General features: G+C 33.5%; 5 protein-coding genes across 8 annotated transcripts; 3 read left to right on the top strand and 2 right to left on the bottom strand.

Annotated features, from left to right (window-relative positions):
* Positions 1 to 13: 13 nt before the first annotated feature.
* Positions 14 to 1806, top strand: LOC103839915 (nudix hydrolase 14, chloroplastic). The gene is made up of 7 exons (XM_009116402.3): positions 14 to 370; positions 429 to 534; positions 610 to 687; positions 764 to 859; positions 950 to 1042; positions 1214 to 1312; positions 1403 to 1806. The coding sequence occupies exons 1-7, from the start codon at positions 162 to 164 to the stop codon at positions 1631 to 1633; spliced, it is 912 nt and encodes a 303-aa protein (XP_009114650.1). The 5' UTR covers positions 14 to 161; the 3' UTR covers positions 1634 to 1806.
* Positions 1807 to 2373: 567 nt separating this feature from the next.
* LOC103839916 lies at positions 2374 to 5131 on the top strand. Its single transcript, XM_009116403.3, has one exon. It carries the CDS (start codon positions 2854 to 2856, stop codon positions 3793 to 3795), a length of 942 nt encoding a protein of 313 aa, XP_009114651.1. The 5' UTR covers positions 2374 to 2853; the 3' UTR covers positions 3796 to 5131.
* A 571-nt stretch (positions 5132 to 5702) lies between these two features.
* LOC103839917 (protein FIZZY-RELATED 1) lies at positions 5703 to 8813 on the top strand. Its single transcript, XM_009116404.3, has 8 exons — positions 5703 to 6440; positions 7024 to 7146; positions 7236 to 7340; positions 7447 to 7689; positions 7753 to 8049; positions 8142 to 8204; positions 8305 to 8373; positions 8456 to 8813. The coding sequence occupies exons 1-8, from the start codon at positions 5967 to 5969 to the stop codon at positions 8507 to 8509; spliced, it is 1428 nt and encodes a 475-aa protein (XP_009114652.1). The 5' UTR covers positions 5703 to 5966; the 3' UTR covers positions 8510 to 8813.
* A 2927-nt stretch (positions 8814 to 11740) lies between these two features.
* LOC103839918 (cysteine-rich receptor-like protein kinase 45) lies at positions 11741 to 16210 on the bottom strand. The gene is made up of 7 exons (XM_033278951.1): positions 15103 to 16210; positions 14989 to 15012; positions 13286 to 13463; positions 12938 to 13175; positions 12755 to 12854; positions 12330 to 12368; positions 11741 to 12255 (listed from the first exon to the last, which is right to left on the bottom strand). Exons 3-7 carry the CDS (start codon positions 13317 to 13319, stop codon positions 11926 to 11928), a joined length of 741 nt encoding a protein of 246 aa, XP_033134842.1. The 5' UTR covers positions 13320 to 13463; positions 14989 to 15012; positions 15103 to 16210; the 3' UTR covers positions 11741 to 11925.
* A 254-nt stretch (positions 16211 to 16464) lies between these two features.
* LOC103839919 (agamous-like MADS-box protein AGL14) lies at positions 16465 to 22640 on the bottom strand. 4 transcript variants are annotated; one of them, XM_033278952.1, is made up of 9 exons: positions 20926 to 22633; positions 20841 to 20893; positions 20402 to 20605; positions 17838 to 17916; positions 17551 to 17612; positions 17341 to 17440; positions 17055 to 17096; positions 16906 to 16947; positions 16465 to 16772 (listed from the first exon to the last, which is right to left on the bottom strand). In XM_033278952.1, the coding sequence occupies exons 3-9, from the start codon at positions 20584 to 20586 to the stop codon at positions 16620 to 16622; spliced, it is 663 nt and encodes a 220-aa protein (XP_033134843.1). In that variant the 5' UTR covers positions 20587 to 20605; positions 20841 to 20893; positions 20926 to 22633; the 3' UTR covers positions 16465 to 16619. The 4 variants fall into 4 exon arrangements, with proteins under 4 accessions (XP_033134843.1, XP_009114656.1, XP_033134844.1 ...); XM_009116408.3 differs by having other exon boundaries at positions 20786 to 22640; XM_033278953.1 differs by having other exon boundaries at positions 20782 to 22640.
* Positions 22641 to 23350: the final 710 nt, after the last annotated feature.

Genomic DNA, 23350 nt, shown 5'->3' on the forward strand with positions numbered 1-23350 from the left:
GTTGTACATAAGTTTTGTTTAAAATATATAAATTGAGTTTGTTTGTTTTGTTATAAATTTATGGCCTAACAAAAAAGCCCATAAAGGCCTTACACGTACAATTTCGACATGTGGAAGTCTTATTTACTTTCCATCATCTTCCCTTTCGTGTCGTGTCATCGATGTCTGGCTTTACCCTCCCCGCACGGTTGTTTCTCGCGTATCCCTCACGCGCTCTCCATCGTCTTCACCACTCAAAGCTTATGCTATACTGCAAAATGTCATCATCATCTTCTTCCTCCTCTCTCACACACTCCATCACGCTTCCGAGCCAACCCACGGAGCCTGTCAATGTCGCCGCAGCCGCGGGAGTCTCTGCCTCTGATTTCAGGCGAGTTGAGTGTTTGATCTTTCTCTCTAGACTCTCTGGTGAAAATGTTTTGTTGTAGGAACGCGATAGATTCGTCCTTGTTCAAGAATTGGCTAAGGAACTTAGAATCAGAGACTGGAATTTTAGCTGATGGGACAATGACATTGAAGGAAGTTATCATTCAGGTATAGTTTTAATCAGATAAAAGGCCTCACACAATTAAATGTTGTAATGTAAACAGCGCTTGTCTCTTTGATTAGGGTGTTGATATGTTTGGAGAAAGAATTGGCTTTCTCAAATTCAAAGCAGATATTTTGGACAAGGAGTCTGGTCACAAGGTATCTTATCATCTTCTTGTATCTGTATTCAACCATTGTTCTACTCTTGTTTATTTCTAAGCTCAGACGCCGTTAGGTTCCAGGTATTGTGTTTGCAAGAGGACCAGCCGTAGCTGTGCTCATTCTCTTGGAGTCTGATGATGGTGAGACTTACGCGGTTCTCACTGAGCAGGTATTCATTTTTTTTTTGTGTGTGAATTGATTTATGTCGAAGTTAGTTAGTAAGATGATGTGTGTGTGTGGTATGGTTTGTTTTGTGAAGGTTAGGGTTCCTACTGGGAAGGTTGTTCTGGAATTACCTGCTGGGATGTTGGATGATGATGAAGGTGATTTTGTTGGTACTGCAGTTCGTGAGGTATGCCGATAATTCAATATCTTGAGAAGTTTAGAGTTGGAAAACTGCAAACGCAAATGATATGGCCTGCTAAACGCTTGCTTACGAACTTTGGTTGTTTTACCCGAGGTTGACAGTCTATTGGACTATGTGTTGGTTGTTTTTACATGACTGACACTTTTGCTTCGTTAGGTGGAAGAGGAGATTGGTATAAAACTAAAAAAGGAGGACATGGTTGATCTCACTGCTTTCCTTGACCCATCTACAGGCCACCGGATCTTCCCTTCTCCCGTAATTAAAGCCATCTTTTCCTCCATGTCTTACAATGTGTGTGTAATATGGTTGGTTGTCGCTTTCTCACTTGGCGTTTCTCTGGTTCAGGGTGGCTGTGATGAAGAGATGAGCGTGTTTCTCTACAGACTTCAAGTGGAACAAGAGACAATCAAACAGCTACAAGGCAAAGAGACAGGGCTCCGCGAACATGGCGAGTTTATCAAAGTCCGACTAGTGCCGTACAGAGAGCTCTGGCGCAAAACAGCTGATGCTAAGGTTCTTATGAGCATTGGTCTCTACGAAATGGCGCAGAGAGTGGGTCTCGTCCCCATGCACTGAAACTAAACTCTGTAATTTGCTCTGTTTCTTCATTTTTAAACAAATCAAATATAAGCTGTTTGTCATTTTGCTCTGTTTATTCATTTTTCCTCTTGCTGACGTGGAACACTTCACCGCTCTCACTAGAAAAGGATAAATAGAATCAGGAAAAATAGGACAACAAATTATATATATTTGTTATGTAGTCTTGTGTGTATCATAATTTGCATAGAAAATATATTTCTAACTAGTCCTAGTGGAATTGTATTATCATATATGATCTTGTAGGTGATAATAGTCAGGGCCGGTCCAAGACTTAATTGTTGTATTTCTTTTATTCATTGAAGTATGATTTCTATTGTGATAAGATGAAAGATAAATAATATGGTGGAATATGTAAATATGAGTTGGGGATTGTTAGTTCTTAAGACAATACACAGAAGGAAAAGTCATACAAACATTATAGCATGCCAATCTCTGTCTTTTTAACAAGAGAAAAGAGCAATGATTATCATCATCTTCTCATGCCCCCCATCATCATCATTTACCCATTTTCTCTCACCATTAGACTTAGCTTCCATTGCTCCACATGATTTCATTAAGATCTAAACTAATACTTGACCCATGTAAATTTCCATTTGTCAATTTCTTGATTTATATATATTACTAGAAGGGGTGCTTTTCATCTTATGATTTGTTGTGTAGTAAAATGTGTCGTATCATTTGTCCGGATTTTAATCATGGTTGGATTTAAAAGCTTCTTCATGTTTACTTATATTTGGTATTGGTGGAAAGATGACATTTTTAGCAAAAGTTTCTAGTAAACCTTTCTCTCTTGGATAGTTTCTGATGCCAACAAAGACAGACTTTTATTTAAGACTGTGGGGGCAAAAAAATATTGCAAATGAATCAAATGATCAAAGAATATAATCAAATCTTTCAGCTAATAAACTAATATAGGCAATGATGTAACAAGACTACAAAGAGTAAAGTAATGTCACGAGGCTAGCAAAAAGTAGGATAATATTGTAGATGCATTATAAACATCGGCCATGCTTATTCATTATTATGTCTTAAACAATACATAGTATATACTATATACTGATCATGTCTGTTCCCATAACACATGCCAAGAAAGTAACACACAATCAATCTCTTGCTCTCTCTCTTCCTGGCCATTTCTCTCTTCCAACCCTTAAATAAACTTAAAATCTTCTCAGAATCTTGTGGATCCTGCTCACATGGGCTCCATACCATTTATCTTCATCATCCTTCTCTTCCATTTACAGAAATCAAAACCTCAGACGATCCAATCAGCACATCTCCTTGATCTAATGATCAGAGATTACACCATCAGAAACTTCAACATACATGTCAAGACAGGCACGGTCCAGAAAATTCATCTTCCAGCAAATTTCTCATCCATTGATATCGATACGGCTAAGTTTAGATGCGGGAGTTTGAAGAGACACGGTGCAAGAATAGGAGAGTTTCACTTTGGTCCGGGCTTGAGTGTGCAGCCATGTGTTGAGAGAGTGATTCTGGTGAGACAGAACTTGGGTCTTAACTGGTCTTCTTCTATTTACTCAACCGGTTATAACTTAACCGGTTACAATTACCAGCTCGTGACTCCGGTTCTCGGTTTATTGGCTTACAATTCTAACCCGGACGGTGTGGCTGTGAACCCTTATGAAGTAAACTTAATGGGCACAGAGAAAGACCATATTCTGATAGATTTCTTGAGCATCAAGTCAAGTGGTAGCCCTAGGAGTGTAAATTCCTCTCTATTGTGTGCGTGCTTCACAAGTAACGGTAACATAACGTTCAAAGAGCAAGTTTCAGCCTATGTTTGCTTGGGAACAGCACAGGGGCATTATGCGCTCGTGGCTAAACATCATGATGGTAGTGGTGGTGGTGGGGTGATAACGCCGTCGTCTTCACCTGGTGTAAATAACGGGGGAGGTGGGAAGTTGAGCCGGTGGAAAGTGGCGGTAGGGAGTGTGATTGGGTCAGTGATTGGAGCGTTGCTGCTAGGGTTATTGGTGGTGGCGATGTTAGTGAAAGGTAAGAAGAAAGCGATGAGAGAAGAGATAGAGCAGAGAGCTTATGAAGAAGAAGCACTTCAGGTTTCAATGGTGGGTCACGTTAGGGCTAATCCCAATAATAGGTACAGTAGCAAGTAACAACATAACTTAATAGTTAGATCCTCCTTAATCATCATTTGTTTTCCATTTTTAGTGTTATTTGAGCTTCTTATAAATGTTGTAGTGTGATTTGTAAGATCTATTTCTTTCTTTTTTTGAATGACATGTTAAATTTAGATGTAAGATCTGTCTCACTATCTAGGAGATATAATATATGCATGGAATTAACTGTTCAGAAAATGAGTAACTTTTTTTTTTTTTTTTTGAACATTTTCTTCAGAAAATGAGTAATTGATCAAGGTATTGTTACTTCAACCTGTTTTGGGTCAGTTAATTAATTTAAGAGCATATTAATAGAATATGTAATCTTTATTTATACGTTTTAAGTATAAACACTTATGAATTGGATGAAAACTCGAGGAATTTATAGCGAAAAGATTCTTTTGACTAGAGTTTTCTTTTAAATTTGTATTGACAGTGGTTAGATGAATTTTATAGTTACAAGTTTTTTTGGACCACCACAATGTTTTACAGCGACTTCAGTTCTAAACCCCGCCCTGTAATATTAGTTTCGTCTAAAACATTATAAATCATGTGATTTCTTAATTTTGTTTTGGTTATTTTTTCCCAGTCGAACTAGTAACAACACTTTGTATTATTTTTTATACAAGGCTTAAAACCCACGTATTTAGCAGGTAGACAATAGCTCCTCCTAGAGATGTCAACTGGTTTACCCATCTCGTCCTGTTCCGTACCGCGTCGGACTAGTCATCGAGCGAGTCACAGCAGATATGTTCCGCACGGACTGTGGTCTTCAAAATGCCGGCTCAAATCCGTACAGCAAAACATATAGGTCTTTGCGGGCCATCCCGCGGGATGTCTCTTTATCAAACTACCTACTACAACTTCTTTCATGAAAGTTCAAGTGGAAGAGTTGTGGAAGAGTTGTGTAAGAGAGTTGAAGAGAGTTCATTAAGCTTCATTAAAACCTTATCAAAATCAACACCATAAAGCTTTGTTTGTGCTTGCGTTCTTGAGTTAAAAGCTTTTTTTTTTGATATCAGCATAAGATTTTATTAAGTTTGAATCTGATTGACTTGTTGTCTTTATAATAACTTGGCTCAAGTATTGTATGTCTTCATCAAACCATCTCTCTTTGTAATTCTTTGGATTTCCAAAAAAAAATTGTGAATCACTTTGTCAAATTTTACAAATGATAAAATATTCAACTAACTTTTCTCCTAAACAACATCATTGTAACCAAATTTAATTTAAGAAAAACACAATTTCATAGTACTGAAAACAAAACCAATCAACTTAAACAAGAAATCCCACATTGTAATAATGCAATTCATAGTTGTGTATAATAAAAAGAAAAAGCCAAATCAAAACACCACTAGAGCTCGAATCATCATCAATGGAGCTTGAGTCGCCGGATCTCGAATCATTATCGCCGGAACTCTATATGTTTTCTGGGAGAAAAGTCACAAGAATCACTTTTTTTTCTCACTCTTTCTCTCTTTCGTTTTTTCAGGTAAAATAAGAAAAAAAAATGTGAGTCCATGTAATCCTGCATGACCAGTTTCGGCCCATCCTGCAAAAGACCTAGTCCCGCAAAGACTTGTCCCGCGAGGCATGCAAATTTACAGACCTAGAAAACCTCATCCTAATACCGTTCCGCGACAATTCTTAACGAGACAGGCCCGCGGTCCAAATCCACAATTGCCATCTCTAGCTCTGCAGACCTGTATGGAACCATTCAAATTCAAATTTTAGTAATAAGATACTTGACCTACTAGTTATTGTATATATGTTTTGTCTTTGCTATCATAAATAAATTTTAGGAAAACTACTTTCATTTGATCTCTGCAGAATTTATTAATTACAAATTATTTTGCAAAGACTAGGAATTCAAGTATTGGACACCACGAAAACAAAAGTACTTAATTGGGCTGCACAGAAACATTTATTGGGCCGTATACCTACCACGGTAGACAGACTTACATGCCCAATAAAACGGTTCAGAAATACATAACAGTACACCGTACCACAGCTGATCACGCCTCCGTTTTCGCACCAAATTTCCCATTCTGTTGCCCTCAAGAATTTCCCGGGAAACAAAAAAAAAAAAAAGAGAATCCAAAGAGAAGCGCAAATCCAAATCTGAAAACCTGGCGGAGGAAAGAAGCAGCAAGAGAATCAAATCAACCATGGAGGTTGACGGAGAAGATCCTCCCAAGAAGCCATCTTCTTCCTCTCAGCTCAACCTCCCACCGTCAATGAATCGACCGACGGTCTCACTCGAGACCCAACGAATCAACCGTTTAATCGACTCCAACCACTACCACTCCCCCTCCAAACCCATCTACTCCGACCGCTTTATCCCCAGCAGATCCGGTTCCAACTTCGCCCTCTTCGGCCTCGAACCCTCGCCTGGCAAAGAAGACGGGCCCGGTTCTTACGCCGGCATGCTCCGGGCCGCGATGTTCGAACCGGATACGCCGGAGAAGGGAGACGTCGTTACTGGGTTCTCTCCGTCCAGGAAGATGTTTCGGTATAAGACGGAGACGCAGAGGCCGGTTAACTCGTTCTCGCCGCTTGGTGGGGCGGGTGATGATGAGGCTCCTGGTGTTAGCCGTAGTCCCGTTAAGCCGACGAGGAACATTCTTAAGTCGGCTTACAAGGTTTGGGTTTGTGTGTTTTCTTGGATTGGGTTTGTGTTTTGTTGGTTTTTGAGCCTCCTGATCCTGAAATGTTGTCTCTTTGAGTGTGTTTATGTGTGAAAGGTGAGGCCTTTGTTGAAGTCTCTGCTAGTGTTCTGTGTTTTCTAGGATGGTTTCGTGTATTGTTGGTGTTTGAGACATTTAATTATTGATTATGTTGGTCAAATTTCATCCTTTTGAATGTATTTATCTGTGGATGTTTGTCAAGTCTTTGCTAGTGTTGTAGGGGATTGTTTTTGAAGAGTGTTGTAATGGCCACTCTTTGTTCAATGATTACAAATGTAGATTATTCCTGATATTGCATTTTGTCCTGTAGATGATTTGTTGTTAGATATATTGTGTGATTTTGTGCTTTCTTGGATGGTTCCATGTATATTTTGTGTTTTAGACTGTGTTCCTGAAAATTCACCTCTCTGAGTGTATTAATATTGTGAAAGTTGTGAGATGTTTGTGAAGTCTCTGTTAGTGAAGAATGTGTGTAATAATGTCTACTCTTTATCCAATGATTACAAATGTTGATCTGTCCTGTGAATGTTGTTGTTAGGTATTGGATGCGCCGGCTCTGCAAGATGATTTTTACTTGAATCTAGTAGATTGGTCGGCACAAAATGTTCTGGCAGTGGGATTAGCCAACTGCGTTTATTTGTGGAATGCTTGTACTAGCAAGGTGAGTTTCTTCTTCTTCCCGACTCTATTTCTTGTCTTAGAAGAGTGTTCAAGAGTTTTAGACTTGGAATGCATTGCTGCTATTTGCAGGTAACTAAGTTATGCGATATCGGAGTCGATGAGAGCGTCTGCTCAGTCAGCTGGGCACTACGTGGAACACATTTGGCTATTGGAACTAGTAGCGGAACTGTAGAGGTTAGTTAGAAACAAGAGATACATTTTTTCTCTTGGAGTCTTCTATGATAATAATTGTCTTGTGTAGAACCTTACTCGTGCTGTTTTCTTTTTTGCTTTCCACTAGATTTGGGATGCGTTGCGCTGCAAGAGGATAAGAACGATGGAAGGTCATCGACTACGAGTTGGAGCATTAGCATGGAGCTCATCGGTTTTGTCTTCTGGTAGCAGAGACAAGAGCATACTTCAGAGAGACATACGGTGTCAAGAAGATCATGTCAGTAAACTAACTGGTCACAAATCCGAAGTCTGTGGACTCAAATGGTCTTATGACAACCGCGAGCTAGCATCAGGCGGAAACGACAATAAGGTATAACATATAATCTTCATTTTGGTTCTGAGAATACTTAGTGATTATAGTTTGATGTTGCAGCTTCTTGTGTGGAACCAACATTCAACACAGCCGGTTTTGAGATACTGTGAGCACACAGCAGCGGTGAAAGCCATTGCGTGGTCACCGCATCTCCACGGACTTCTTGCCTCCGGTGGTGGCACTGCTGATAGATGTATCCGTTTCTGGAACACCACGACAAACACTTCTTTAAATTGCGTGGACACCACTAGTCAGGTGTGTAATTTGGCTTGGTCTAAGAACGTGAATGAGCTTGTGAGCACGCACGGATACTCCCAAAACCAAATCATCGTTTGGAAGTACCCAACCATGTCTAAAGTAAAGAGTTACTGTCTTCTTTTATTTTCAGTTTCTTGCTGAGTTTTGCGGAGTTTTAAAGAACTGAAATTTGTAATTTTTCTCTTACACAGTTGGCAACTCTCACGGGACACACGTTCCGTGTTCTGTATCTTGCTGTTTCACCAGATGGACAGGTTAGTCTTTGCCATTTACATAATACGTATATATTCTCATAATCACAATCTAAAAACTTATACTTGCTTACGTTAACATACTTCTCTTGTGTGATCTTAGACGATCGTGACAGGAGCAGGAGATGAAACTTTAAGGTTCTGGAATATCTTCCCTTCCCCGAAGTCTCAGGTAAAGAAAGAGCCTCAAGATGCTTTATTCTCTGTTTCTTAACCCTTAAATCAATCACACCATTCTCTGTTTGAATTCTCAGAGCAGGGAGAGCAAAATAGGGGCGTTGTCTTTTGGTAGAACAACAATCCGGTGAAGAAGAAGGCAAACACATCCGTGTGTTAGTTAGTTGGTCGTCCTAACCAAACCTCCCATAGATTTCTGTAGTATTTTTATCATGCGGATGCAGTATTATATTTGTGGAGAGTGGAATCTGATTTAAATTGAAGTTTTTTTAGTGTGTTCTGGGGCTCTTTTAGATTTGTTTAGATTTGCATTTTATCTGTGTATATATATGAATGATCATTTTCTTATTACACCAAAGAGTGTAGAATGGAGTTTTTCTTCTTGCCCTGGGTTTGTGTAACTTGTAAGCTTTAAGATGATTTTTTATGGTTTTCCATCATTTTGCACCACGCCAAGGTATTGACCAGGTTTCCAGTAACAGAAGCAGAACGAGTTGGATTTTATTACTAACAAAATCACCTCAGACATAGAGACATCTGGTATTATGGTTTGTTGCTCAAAATATTCAAACTGAAGTTGTAGCAGTTCGAGAAATTCGCTCTGCTTCCAAATCTTGGCAACGTCCTCCTCTCTCTTGTGGCTAAAATGCAATATTGGAGTATTATGGGACAAGAATAAAAACGTTCCTAGTGGTTCTTGTGTCCTTAAGAATGGTGTTGGAACCGTCTTGCTCCATAGTCGGAGATCTTCAGGTAATGCGTGTGGCTTTTGCAGTAGAAGACTCTTTCCTTTGTAGGTGCTGTCATTAGTCCTCCTGCTTTGCCCTCCTTCAAATACTATTCCAAACTCATCCTTAATTTTTTTGTCTAAGCTTCCTCATTAGAGACTTGAGCATGCTCTTAGATCCTCTAACTTAGGAGTTCATCTCATTGCTATAAGTGACTAGGGAGGATTGATGGCGATCATATATCGCTTCAAGCTTCCCATCTTGGCTTAAAGATCTCTTTGTCCGTGAAGGTGGCTAAGCCACTCTGTATTTTTTTGGAGTGGTTTCATGCATCTTTAACTCTTTTTATATCTTTGAACCCTTGTGGATGTTCATGTTAATATATATTCTTCAGATGAAAAAGGAAGCTAATGTTCACGGGAGTTTAATGACCGTGGGGCCTTTAACTCTCCACCATTATGAGAATTTTGTTTCTGGTTAGATAAATGAGTGAGCTAGTTAACAAAACTTAAGAATAATATAAGATTTTCACTTGAAAAAAGTATGTAACATAAGGTAAGTGTAGATACAATGTTAGAAATTGTTTGGAGTTTTTTGTGGGTTCACCCTAAGTTCACCAACCTATAGTTGCCACCTCATATTTAGTTTTTTTTTAAAACAAAAAAATAAAATAACAAGAATTTGTATTCTCTTTTTGAAATAAAAAATAAAAAAATAGCAGTAGCTGTAAAAAGAGATTTTTTTCTAGTATAGTTAAAGTCGTCACCAAAATCCTAAACACTAAATTATAAATCATTTGGTAAATTCTAAAATTTTGGATAAATCTTGAACTCTAAATCCTAAACGCTGTCATCAAAACTCTAAACCTAGATCCTAAATCCTAAGGTTTAGGATTTACCCAACGGTTTAAGGGTTTATCCACCGATTTATGGTTTAGTGTTTAACATTTAGTGTTTTGCTTACGATGTTAACAATGTTAAAAAAAGTTCTGGCAGCTAGTACTATTTTATATATTTTTACCTTTCTATTTTGAAAATATAACTTGACAAATTTTTATTATTTTGTTTCTTTTTTTAAAAAATGAATATAAACTGGCAAACTATTATTGGTTAGAGGGTTTGAATCCAAGAAAACTCAAGTTTTGTGAGTGTAATTCTTTCTTTAAAATTTGGATGTGTAATAAATTTAAAATATGCTAGAGCTTGAACTCTGCATCCATACGGGTGTCTGTTTTAATAAAATAGGCAGATAAATTCTTCACAATACAAAAATGTAATGGTTGCACAAACATGCATTTATACGGTGTTTGTTTGATTTGTAATATATAATATTTGTGATTGATCAATGATTTTTAATTGTGTGTAATTCGTTGACTTCTCATATTGCGGTTGAATACAAAACAAATCAAATAATATGTTATACAACATATTTGTCAATTAATATTTTTAACTATATTAACCATTTTTGATGTATTTATTTATAAGTTAAAGCGCTAATTATTATGTTTATGTATGCTAATATATATATTTACAAAATTAAATGTATTTATGCTTAATAATATAGACATGTCTCTAAATTTTTAATATGCCAGATAAATTTCACTTCTATGTTTATTTTTTGAGAAAATATTAAATTAAAATCTAGTTGTAATTTAAATAATCTAACCAAATAGATTATTTATGTTAATTAATTAAGTTTGGTAAGTTAGATAGAGAAGAATCTAACAAAATAAATTATTTATGGTTGATTAATTAATAATTATTAATTTATTGGCACAAATTGTAATTATTGTGATGAAATAAAGGTTGTTTCTAAAAAGTACTTCAATTTTAATAATATAGACTAGAGATTGACCCGTACACCCGCGAAGATATTTATTCTTACATTTTTATACATTGATATTTTTTTCATAATTAGTGTTATATATTTTAGATGAGTCGTAATATAACTAATTGTATTCAAAAGATCTGAACCAAATAGGATAATATAGTTATTTTTGGTACAAATATCTGAACTCGTTTCAGATGCATTTGTTATTTAGATATTTTTAGGTTCCTATACATCAGAACCGAACTCATCCAAACCCAGAAGGACCCAACTCAAAACCCATACATAAATTATAATATTCAAGTGGATCTAATTTCAGAAAAAAACGATATCCGAAAAGAACAATCCGTACCTAAATGGATAGGCAATGTTCATGCCAAACTGATTTTATAAACTAATAAAAATGACTTTTTCTATGTGTTTGACTAAATTAAGTGAAATAGAAAGAATTTTTTATTTAGTAAAATAATTATATGGAGTAAAAAATTAATTGTCAATAAATATAATAAATTTTTATTATTATGGTAATATAATTAATGATGTGATATATTGGTAATGTAATATAATTAATGAAATCGAACCGAGTGAAATATGGAAAGACAATTAATGAAATTCATATAAGAACTCTATACTTTCTTTATACTGCTATAGTTCTCATTTATACTACTATTTATGTTTTCAAATAGTACTAAAAAAACTATTTCAGTTTTAATAATATATATATATATTTAGTCAACTGGTCTGGTATTATGATGCATTAAGATGTTTTACGAATGAACAAACTGATAAAATATTATCCAAATGTAGTACCCATGCAAAAACTGAATTTATAAACATATAGAATGTAGATATTGAATCAAATATCTAGATATGGATTCTATTTGTTTTATAAGAGTAAGCCATATATCAATTTCATTATAAACTCTCAACAAAGAAATAAAAAGAGAATTCATCAAGTAGAGCTAAATTCATTCCACGACACTTAAGTCTCCTTAACGTGGAGACACGGGTGACATAGGAGAGCCATATCCGGGAGATGGCGACAATAACCAATTTGTTTCTCTCTCTTCAAGAGACATATTATCAATTGTTTCTCCCTCTACAAGAGACTGATCACCAATTCTTGGTTCAGGTAAAGGAGTAGAGAAATAGCTAAACCAATGAAGAACTTCATCTAAACTCGGCCTTGTATTGAGATCGACACAGAGCAGAGCAATGTGAATGTATCTCAATATTTCGCTTACTGAATCTTCTCTTTCTTCTTTTATCATGACTTCATCGATCATATTGATGGCTTCTCCTCTGGTCCAGCATCTCAGAGCCTATAAGACCAAAACAAATACGTTTAAGGGAGCATTTAACAACCATATACACGTTTGCTTTGTTATAAACTCACATATTGGATTAGAGTTTCTTCGTTCGAACTATGAATGCTGTTAGATTCGGGTTTATTATGGGCTTCCAACTTAAAACCAATTGGCAATTAGTAGATTGGTCCTAACCCTTTATATAGTAGTAGATTAATTCTTATATATCCGATGTGGGATGTTTCTCATCAATACCCTCCCTCACGCTCAGACATCTAGGTCTGAAGCGTGGACAATGTGGGAATAACATCCACAGAGGGTCCAACATCGGTACAGTAGTAGTAGTAAATTAGGTCAAAGGATCTTATCGCTCTGATACCATGTTAGATTCGGGTTTATTATGGGCTTCCAACTCAAAACCAATTGGCAATTAGTGGATTGGTCCTAACCCTTTATATAGTAGTAGATTAATTCTTATATATCCGGTGTGGGATGTTTCTCATCAATAAATGCTTCTTCTGGCTATGATCGTCAAGATGGTAACCCCAAAGGTATAGACATCAGTTATGGTAGAAAAACGCAAGGTTTGGTGGAAATGTAGATCTATATATCCACTGTGAACATTTCCAAAATATATCCACTGTCAACTATTTTGAGAGATTTGTTCCTTAAAATATGTTAATCAACAAACACTTACGCAGCATCGAAAAGTCTAGTTGATTTTGCTTCGTTTTGGCCATCTTGAATCAGCCTCGCCACTTCAAACCCTGTGATTTTTGGTTGAAAATCTTCATCCAAAAGAATGTTACTAGGTTTAATGTCGAGGTGAACAATCTGCAATCCAGATTCTTCATGAAGGTAGTGTAACCCTCGAGCTACGCCTACGACAATGTTTCTACGCACATCCCAACTTAGCTGAGAAGCTCTAAATGGGTCTGAAACAATTTAAAAAAAAAAAAGAGTAATGATTCGCTGGTGGTTGAAAGTTTGAAACTATCCAAGATTGGGCGTATAAGATGGAAAAGATAGTTCAGTTGTGACTAACCGAATATAAAATGATCAAGGCTTGAATTAGGCATGAACTCATAAACAAGAAAATGTTGGTCTTTTTTAGAGCAGAAACCAAGAAGATGGATCAGATTCTTGTGCCTGAGCTTTCGCAAAAGATTGATTTCATTAAGAAACTCTCTGTCATTTCTAGTGCAAGGTATCTTGACTGCTATTTCTTGGGAAAAGTGCCAATTTCGACCCCAACTATTTCAGTCGTGCCAAATACGACCCGAACAATTGATCAGTGCCAAATACGATCTCAACTCAATTATAATTCAAAAAAACTACCCAAACTTCTTAAAACGTGCCTAAATCTACATTGACTCTAACAGAAGTTAGTCAACCGTTAACAAAATAAAACGACGTCGTTTTGATATACGAGGAAAAGTGCCAATTTCGACCCCAACACTCTAAGTCGTGCCAAATAAGACCCGAACAAATGGTCAGTGCAAAAAACGACCTCAACTCAATTATAATTTAAGAAAAAATATCCAATTTTTCTAAAACGTGTCTAAATCTACATTAACTCTAACAGAAGTTAATTAACCTTTAACAAAGATAAGACGACGTTGTTTTGATATATGTACTTTTTAAAAAAAATATGTTCATTTCGGGACTCAAATCCGTGTTGGGATATCCTTTCAAAAGGGCACACTAACAACTAGACTAAAATAAAATTTTGAAATATTATCACAAATTGAAATTTTCCATTATATAAAATACTATTCTTCTTCATCTTATCCAATTTAAAACTTTGGTGATTGCTTTATATATTTTAGTTATTGTTTAATTTGTCTAATATTTTGTACAACATATCTTAGTGAAAGAAAGGTAAAAGGCCTCTTAATATTTTTGAACAAAATATCAAAATATATAATATCAACTTTGGAAACTAAAAAAATTCCCACTTAATTTTAAAAATTAAAAATAATTTATATAAGAAAATTGTATAAATAAATTCAAAGTTTTAAGCATATTTAAGATCGTATAATAATAAATATTTTATTATTTATATTTTAGTAAGATATAATTTTATTAAAGATATGATAAATAAGAAAAACATGTTAATGTATTTATATAAATCCGAAAAAATTGTCACCAAAATTTTAAATTGGATAAGATGAAGAATAATAGTAGTTTATATAATTTCAAATTTGTAATAGTATTTAAAAAAATTACTTTTATCTAGTTGTTAGTGTGCCCATTTAAAAAGGTATCACAACATGGTTTGAGTTCAGGAATGAACATATTTTTTTTAAAAAAAAAGATATATATATATTTATATATATGTATATATAAACAATGTCTTCTTATCTTGTTAACGGTTGAATAACTTCTGTTAGAGTCAATGTAGATTTATGCACCTTTTAAGAAGTTCAGGTAGTTTTTCTTAAATTATACTTAAGTTGAGGCCGGTTTTGGCACTGCCCATTTGTTCGGGTCCTATTTAGCACGACTGAGAGTGTTGGGGTCGAAATTGACACTTTTCCTCGTATATCAAAACGACGTCGTTTTATCTTGTTAACGATTGACTAACTTTTGTTAGAGTCAATGTAAATTTAAGCACGTTTTAAGAAGTTCGGGTAGTTTTTTCAAATTATAATTGAGTTGAGGTCGTATTTGACACTGATCAATTGTTCGGGTCGTATTTGGCACGATTGAAATAGTTGGGGTCGAAATTAGCACTTTTCCCGCTATTTCTTGTCCGCTTTGAAGCTTACCCTGAAAATTTTAAAATTAAATTTTCCCATGTTTTTTATTTATTATTATATAACTCATGTGGAAGGATCTATTAAAGATTAGGGACACAACCTTGTAAAGAGAGCCACAACGGCTACGACCAATCAGGTCCGAGAACTCATTAGTTGCACCTCTAATGGTGTCAAAGTCGTATTCGAAAACTGCAGAATTTAGCAGAGTTTTTTTTTTTTTTTTTGAAAAATGAATTTAGCAGAGTTAAAGTAAGAATAAATATCTATGGGGTTTTTGAGTCAGATTTGAGGAGGATAAATTGAGAAGAAACTGAAGACTTACTGCTTATGGAATCTGTATACTTTTTCTTTCTTCTTCTGAAAAGGGTATCAAGAAAAGAAGTAACAGCCATGGAGAAGAAGAAGGCGAAGAGGACGACAGTGTTTGTCTGGAGCTTCTCAGCAAACAAGCTATGGAAAACTTATTGGAGGGGATTTTTTTTTTCTTAACGGTTGACTTTGACTGTTGACTTCTGTTGTTCATTTTAGCTTATCTTCTTTATTTGATTTGTCGTACCAACTAGAATTTTAAGACATTGTTGGTTTAGTTAGTCATTATATGGCATTTTGTTTCTCTTAAACAGATATATATACCTTGTTCTATAGTGTTGGGATCTATTTTAGTCTTTTTAGAAAAATTAGTTTGCAGAACTATATCATCCAGAATTCTTTTTTTCTTTCTATACTTGTGCTATTAGTTTTTTTTTTGGGTAAGAGTTTCAGCAAAATATTAGAAAAGAGGACGAAAGTTACATAAAAATAAAGGATGTTTCGGAGGTCTTTCCATATGGGGAATGAGGGAGCTGGGAAGTCAATCAGTGAATCAACTGTAATGTATATTTTCGTGGCCAATGGGACAAGAACAAAGATTATCTTTCTTTGTTTGCCCATACATTTTCCTGGTTTATAAAGTTACCAAATTAAAAGCAATTTAATTTAATTTCGATTTATATGATTGAGGATCATCTTTTATTTTATTAGTGAAATATATAACATGTTTTAGAGGAATTTTTTGTGTGTGTCAACTAATGTAGAGGAGTTTAAAAGGATTCAAACCGATATTTTAAATCTAACACTCCATATTAATCTTATGCCATCATATGCTCAATCTCCATAACGTGAAGAAGTGGGCAACATAACAGAGCTATATCCGGAAGATAGAGACGGCGATCAGGACATATTTGTTTCTGCCTCTGCAAGAGATCGATCACCAATTGTTGGTTCAGGTAAAGGAGTAGAGAGACTAAACCAATGAAACTTTTATTCAGCGGTTTGAATTTGTCTACTTTGACCGTCGACCATGTCCAATTAGTTGACATTTGTCTTCTACGATATCGCAGTGGCGTGGCTTACCAATCAGAACCATTATATACCATATATAACATTACTTTTATATAAAAATAGAAGAACTATAAAGGAAGACATTCAGAAGTTGTTTGGATTTTCAAAGATGTTATTGGATACAAAAGAAGAAAAAAAAACTATTACATTAACCTCATTTTTCTTCTAGAAAGGAGAAGACATCATGTTTAAAGTAGTGTGATCATATATTTTTTGAGGTGAATGTATAAACATGTATTAATTTGGAGGAAACTTTTTGGAGTGTCGGATCGGAGGAGGTCCAATCAACAAATCAGTCACCACTTCCATTTCACTCTCCTCTGTGTCCAAGTCTTCTGATGTTGTTGTTGATGATGTTCTTGGTATTATTCCTCCTCTTCCCATCTCATACTTTTTTTTAATTCAATTTCAAATTAATACTCTCGTATAAAAAGAGTAGATAATTTCATAATGATAGAGCAATAGAGAACAAATCAATCCGTTGTAAAATATAGAGAAGCCATGTGTTAGAATCAATTTATACCTTCTCCGTCAGCATTTTGTTTTCTGCAGTAAGGTTCCTCTCCTAAAATATTGAAAAGGAACCAGAAAATGGTTAAATTAGAAGACACAACTAGTACCTGATTTTTTTTATCAAAATGAAAAAAAAAGCTAGAGGTTTATGAGTTTTACCTTTTCTTTCAACTTGTCCAGTTCTTCACGCAGTAATTGGTACTGCAATTAAGAAATAAAATAGCTGGATAAATTCCTTAAACAGTTTATAAGAATATGGTCATCTTCTAAATATGGTCCTATGGTTATTACCTTGAATATATGTAATCAATCGACCCAACCACAACGTCATACTCTTAAATGTCGACAAAGTAACAATAACTCTCTTTTTTTGTGTGTCTAAAGTAACAATAACTCTTATTCATCTTCATCTGTCAAAGTAAATGATCAGAGATATATAAGTTACCTTTTTGGCTCTTATTTTGGTTAAGCTTCGCTCCAACTGGTTTTCCAATTGTTGTAACTCCTCAATAGAAGATGCGTCAAGTCCTTCTCCCAGAAATTTTCTGTAATTGTTTTTTTTTAACAAACATGACAATGTTAAATATTTTGCAAATAGACAGTTACAATGTCTAATTTTTCATTGAAGAAAACTAAATATTTAGGATTCAAAAACCGTTTTGAAATCTCAAGTTGTTCGATCTTTCTCGCTAAGCCATAGGTTTCGCCTTTTGCTTGCTGTAAACAGGTTTGGTCATGTCAATATAACACACATAAAATCTATAAGAAAAAAGAGAAGATTTTATTAAATAAAACAATCTTTGAGCCAAAATTGTAAGAATATAATGATACAAATTTACGACTCACGTTAATAGGTAAAGAATATAATTAAAAAAAGAATATAAGTTTTAGATTTTTCTTTTTTGCCAAGCAAGTACATACACGATAACGGCGGTAAACTACCTGTGAATTATCCTCTCTCTTATGGTTAGAGCCAAGATCATGTACTCGTTTTTGATATCGTTCTACTGTTTTTGTTATACTGAAATTTCAAAAAGTCAAAATTCAATTCAATCTTACAAACAAAAGAAATCAAATCAAAGCGAATTAATGAGAACCAAAAAGATGAGGTATAGGTTTTTCAGCAAACGCAAATAAAATGTACAATTATATCTGTCATTTATATATATATTTTTTAAGAAACATCACCACTTACACTTATATATAGACTAATATCTGAGCTAATAAAATTTGTTATCAGTCACCTGCTAAAATTCTAGAATAATGAAAAAAAATCCTCAATAGTTATATAAATGATAAAATAAGAAAATATAATTACCGATATTTAGTCATGTGAATATGGCCTAATTATGTAATAAAAAAAATGTTAACTATATATGTACGTGGTTAAGCACCTAGTTAATTGTGATTACCCATCTCGGCTTTATTATATAGAAACACTTATCAATTGTTTTTTGTCTAACAAAGTACGAACACATCATTAAGATAACACACATAATTAGCACACAGTATCATTTCCTATAATTTATAAGTACGCAAAAATAAAAAAAAATAGAAGAAGCATGGAAAGAATCAACGTATTCTGATCTAGTCACATGCCGATGACTCCTTCAGTATCTGTCATCACTGAGATAAAGGCCTTTGTACTATGTGGGTTAAAAGTGTAGCAAATGCCTCTTTCTTGCCAGCATATACGTTATATGATACATGCATCTACTATATGCACACACAATCAAAACTAGTGTACCATACAAATAGTTATATTAGAGCATCTCTAACATTACTATATTTTTACTCTTAAATAAAATTTAGAATAAAAATTTTCCAAATTCTATTTTATTTTTTTATTTTATAATAAGGTAAAAATAAATTTATTCTATAAATAGAGTAATTCATTTATTTATTTTTCATCACTCAATTTTTTTAATTTAAAATAGAGTATCATTGAGTATAACTCAACTTTATTATAAAATTAATTTATTTTAAAGAAAAAGATAGAATAATTCATTGGAAATGGTGTTATAAATCTAACTGATGACGGTGGACGTTAGAGCTATGTGTCTACCTGTAACTATAGTCCGAGAAAATAAATCGGCCGTATGATGATTATTTCTATGAAAAGAATGTTGTTTTGGAATTTCAAATCTCAAATTGTCAAGCCTAAAAAAAAAACAGTATTTATCAGCTATTTTTCTTAATATATAAAAGTTTCCTTAAAACATTAGCCGTTTTTTATCAGTTACGTACCATTTGATACTTTGTATTTACATAATGTAATCAAGCATCAATCGATATATACATCCATGATCATTCTTAGCTGTTTATCAAATTATGTACACAGATGAGTTTAGAAAGAAATTGTTTCAAAATGTATATACAGTCACTCACGTAATATGTGCACATACGTGATAATTCGTAGTGCAATACTCTTTGTGTTTCATGAAGAGTGTCATTTTGATATTTTTACATAAATTTAAAAAATAACTAAAATGCATTTATGTATTTATTAATTGCATCTATTTAACCAATAATTATTAATGCATTTTGTAATTAATATTAAGTCTAAATAAGTATAAATTACATTAAAATTCTAAGATAACACTCTTTGTATAACAATAAAACTTGTCAAAATGACACTCTTTGTGAAATAAAGAGAGAATTTAGCTTCACACAGTATAAACACCATTGATTGATTAATGATTCACACAATACAACCCAAAAAACATACATATATAGTAGTCTAATACCATATTCAGTCTGACCATATTCTTACTTAAAAAAATATATTTGCAAGCACATACTAATTCAAATTTACATAGACAGTACATGTGCTTAAATATGTATATGTTGCACAAAAAAAAGATATATATATGTATGTGTGTGTGTCTGTGTGGGCGCATGCGTTTGTAAATTTTACCTGCATATTGTGTAAATACACACACGCAAGCACAATAGCACATATACATGGGGAGACACACCTCTAAATAAGGAAATATTGTTTTTTCCAAATCTGGTTGATAGAAACCAAGCGAAAATAGAATCTAGCTAGGCATCTAGTTCATATGAGACTTTTTTGCCTTATTCAGTAAGAACACTATGTGCTCAAACTTACTGTTACGTATGCAGATTTAACTACTTGAATATGAATTTTTTTGGCTCTTCTTTGTCAAAAGTGATTACTTTAAGTGGCATTTGCAAGGAAACCGATTACCCATGTGCGAACCACGTTTTTACCAATGTCTTGGCTTTCATTTTTTCTGATATATCTGAATTTTGTTCTCTCTAAAATTAAGAATTTTCATTTTAGCACACATAAACAAAGCTATACCCAGTCGACTGATCTACTAACTAGAAACAAAAAAAGAAGTGGAGAATCATAAAAGAAAAACAACTATTTTTTAAAAAAACAAGTAATTATGGATTCGAATAAAACGCCTAGTTAAGGATTCATGAGAAATCTACATATCATGATGCATAGATCGATATACAGCGAATGCGTAACATACCTGGAGGAGCTAGAAAACTCATAGAGTTTTCCTCTAGGAGAGAAGATAACTAGGGCAACTTCGGCATCACAAAGGACTGATAATTCAAAGGCTTTCTTCAAAAGTCCATTTCTTCTCTTGGAGAAAGTCACTTGCCTGCTCGTCGCGTTCTCTATCCTCTTCATCTCCGTCTTTCCCCTCACCATTCTTCTATGTTAATTAACCCTAATTTACAATCAACACAATGACTTGATTTTGATCTCTCTTCCCATGAGAATCAAATGACTAAAATCTCAACCTAAGTACTTGATTACAGTAAAAAAAATGAAATTACCCATGAAACGAAACTATATGAAATACATTTTATTGAAATTTAAATTGAGATCAAGAACAATTCTGACCAACAATGTGAATAGAAGAGATCAATAACAAATTTAGACCAGATTTGAGGAACGTTTACCCTTTTTGCTATTGTGTATTTCTTTGATTGATTTGTATCTCTAGAGAGAGAGATGAGGGAGAGAAACGGGATTGAGTATTTGGGAGATGAGGGAGAGAAACGGGGATTGAGTATTTGGGAAGAGACGGCAAGAGAGAAGTGGAATATTATAGGAAACCCTAAATTTATAAAATTAGGAGACTAACAAAAACAAAATTAATAAAGAAAGTAAGATTTTTTTTGATGCTTGAACTGATAATATTATTATCTTTGAGGGGAAATCATCTATCTTTTGCCATTTATTCTCAATGCCTATGATACCATCTATAACCCTAGACCAAAGTGCTTAATTAATTAAAGTATACATTGGTATACTTACATTATATAGAGAGCATCACACGATATCCGTTCTTCTTTTGGTAAAATGTGATATTGTAAGGGCAAAAAACATTGGTGGAGAATAAATTCCAATGCCCTGGTTAGTTTAATCATTCTATGACGATAACTTATGATTTTTCTTTGTCCTAAGAATCGCAAATTGTTTTTTGGCATATAATAAATAATTTAAAAGATGAAAAATGAAATGAAATTAGACATTAGTTAAGATCAACATCGTTTATAGTTTGTTCTTAAGAATAAAAGTATGAAAGTTAACTCTGTACAAGCTCGAAGGGCTAATAATTGTAATTAATTCGAGTGATTAAAGTATCTTTCTAACTGTCTACGTTATCACTTACCTCATCACTGCAATCAGAAGACAACCTGAATTTAAAGTTAAGCGGTTAAGATCATGACACGTATATATTATACCGACAACCTATAGATCCGGTGTCTGTGAAAGTGAGTTAGACAAATGCACTTGTAGACAGGCAGCAACCCTGTCGGTTGCCAGCTCCTCACGGACAAAAATCTTCACAGTCGCCGTTTCATCTCCGTTACTTAAAAACCATTTGGAAGTTTTTTTTGTTTGGTAAAATTGTTTTAGGACATTGGTGTCTATATAAACTAAAGGGTATAATATATTCTAATAAACACAGCAATAGTAGAAATTTATAAGTAGATATGAAATTTGAATGTCACTTTTAATATCACTTTCTATAAAATATACTATAATTACATAATTTTATTTATGTTTATGTTTGGATATGTGACTGTATATGTCTTAGTCTAACTCTGTTCCAAACTTCCAATCATAATTAGTTTCATCTTGACATGTGTAGTTATGAATTTATTTTTGATAAATATGTGTAGTATTGAATGGTAACACAATTTTAGTTGTCTTTTTGATTGGTAACATAAAAGAATAGTGGATTAGTGAAATACGTTAGGATTTGGATTTCAAATCTGTAAGGAAACGAGTAAGATAAGAAAGTAAATAATATATACGATTTATAATGGGGTTTTGTTAATGTGAGAGTTGTTTTTATCTTCCATTCTTAATATTGTCAAAATGCTGAAGTTTAGAATTATCTTTGTTTCTTTTTGATTTACAAAATACAAAACAATGCTCATAAATAGGTAAGTGCAAACCCTAGGACTTTTATAGATCATGGTCATGCTGAGTTGTCCGGTTCATATAGTGTGTTCCTATGTTACATGGAATCGGAGACGGATACACGAAAGAGGAATCGTATGAAAACCTAGATGAGAGATTTTTCTAAAACATTAGAAAGCAGGTACGTATTAGAAGCGTATATCCAAACACACACACACATGTATATATATAACATAAATTTATTTATAAAACTTATGACTAAATATAATAGGTTAAGATTATAACCTAATTATTTATTTTATATGATTCAAATAAAAAATATAAAAAATTATATGATTCAAATAAAAAATTACTTATTCGATTTTTTAAATAATTTTATTCCATTTAGTTAAGTTCATATTTTAATTATAAAAATATTAAGATTATAAAAATATTATAAAATAATTATTTTAATGGTTCACAAATATCTGTCACAATATATTTGAATATTTATGCAAAATGTCTTATAAAAAATATTATACACAAATATAATTTATAGTATTAGTTTTGATATTTTTTACTCTCTATATTTTAATATTATTAGTTTTGGATTTTATATAAATAAAAACATAATTTTATATTTTTACTTATTCATGACATTGAATTTTTAAAATTAAAGTGTTATTAGTAATAAGCATAAGCTTCCAACGTATTTTTAAATAGGTCCACAAGCTTTCGATTCCGATTCTGTTTCTGAAACGGGAAGTGATCGGCTGATGAAACTAAAGTGGTACCTATGTGTGTTTAGTAGTAAAATTTAAGATTTCCGACTCCATTCCACTATTCAAAAACATAGTTTGAAGTAAAAAACATTAATCCCACTCCAAAAAATAGAATAGTACTTTAAATTTTTTACTTATTATTATATTTTCACTTAGAAATAAATTAGAGTTCAAGTGAATGTCAACTTCCATTTTGAAGAAATAAAATAAAATAATACATTAGAGATGTTCTTAGATTCCACAAATCAACATGATATAGATAATATGAAGAAACT

This window comes from Brassica rapa, chromosome A09, assembly GCF_000309985.2.
Source record: "Brassica rapa cultivar Chiifu-401-42 chromosome A09, CAAS_Brap_v3.01, whole genome shotgun sequence".
In the NCBI taxonomy this organism is placed as follows: Eukaryota; Viridiplantae; Streptophyta; class Magnoliopsida; order Brassicales; family Brassicaceae; genus Brassica; species Brassica rapa.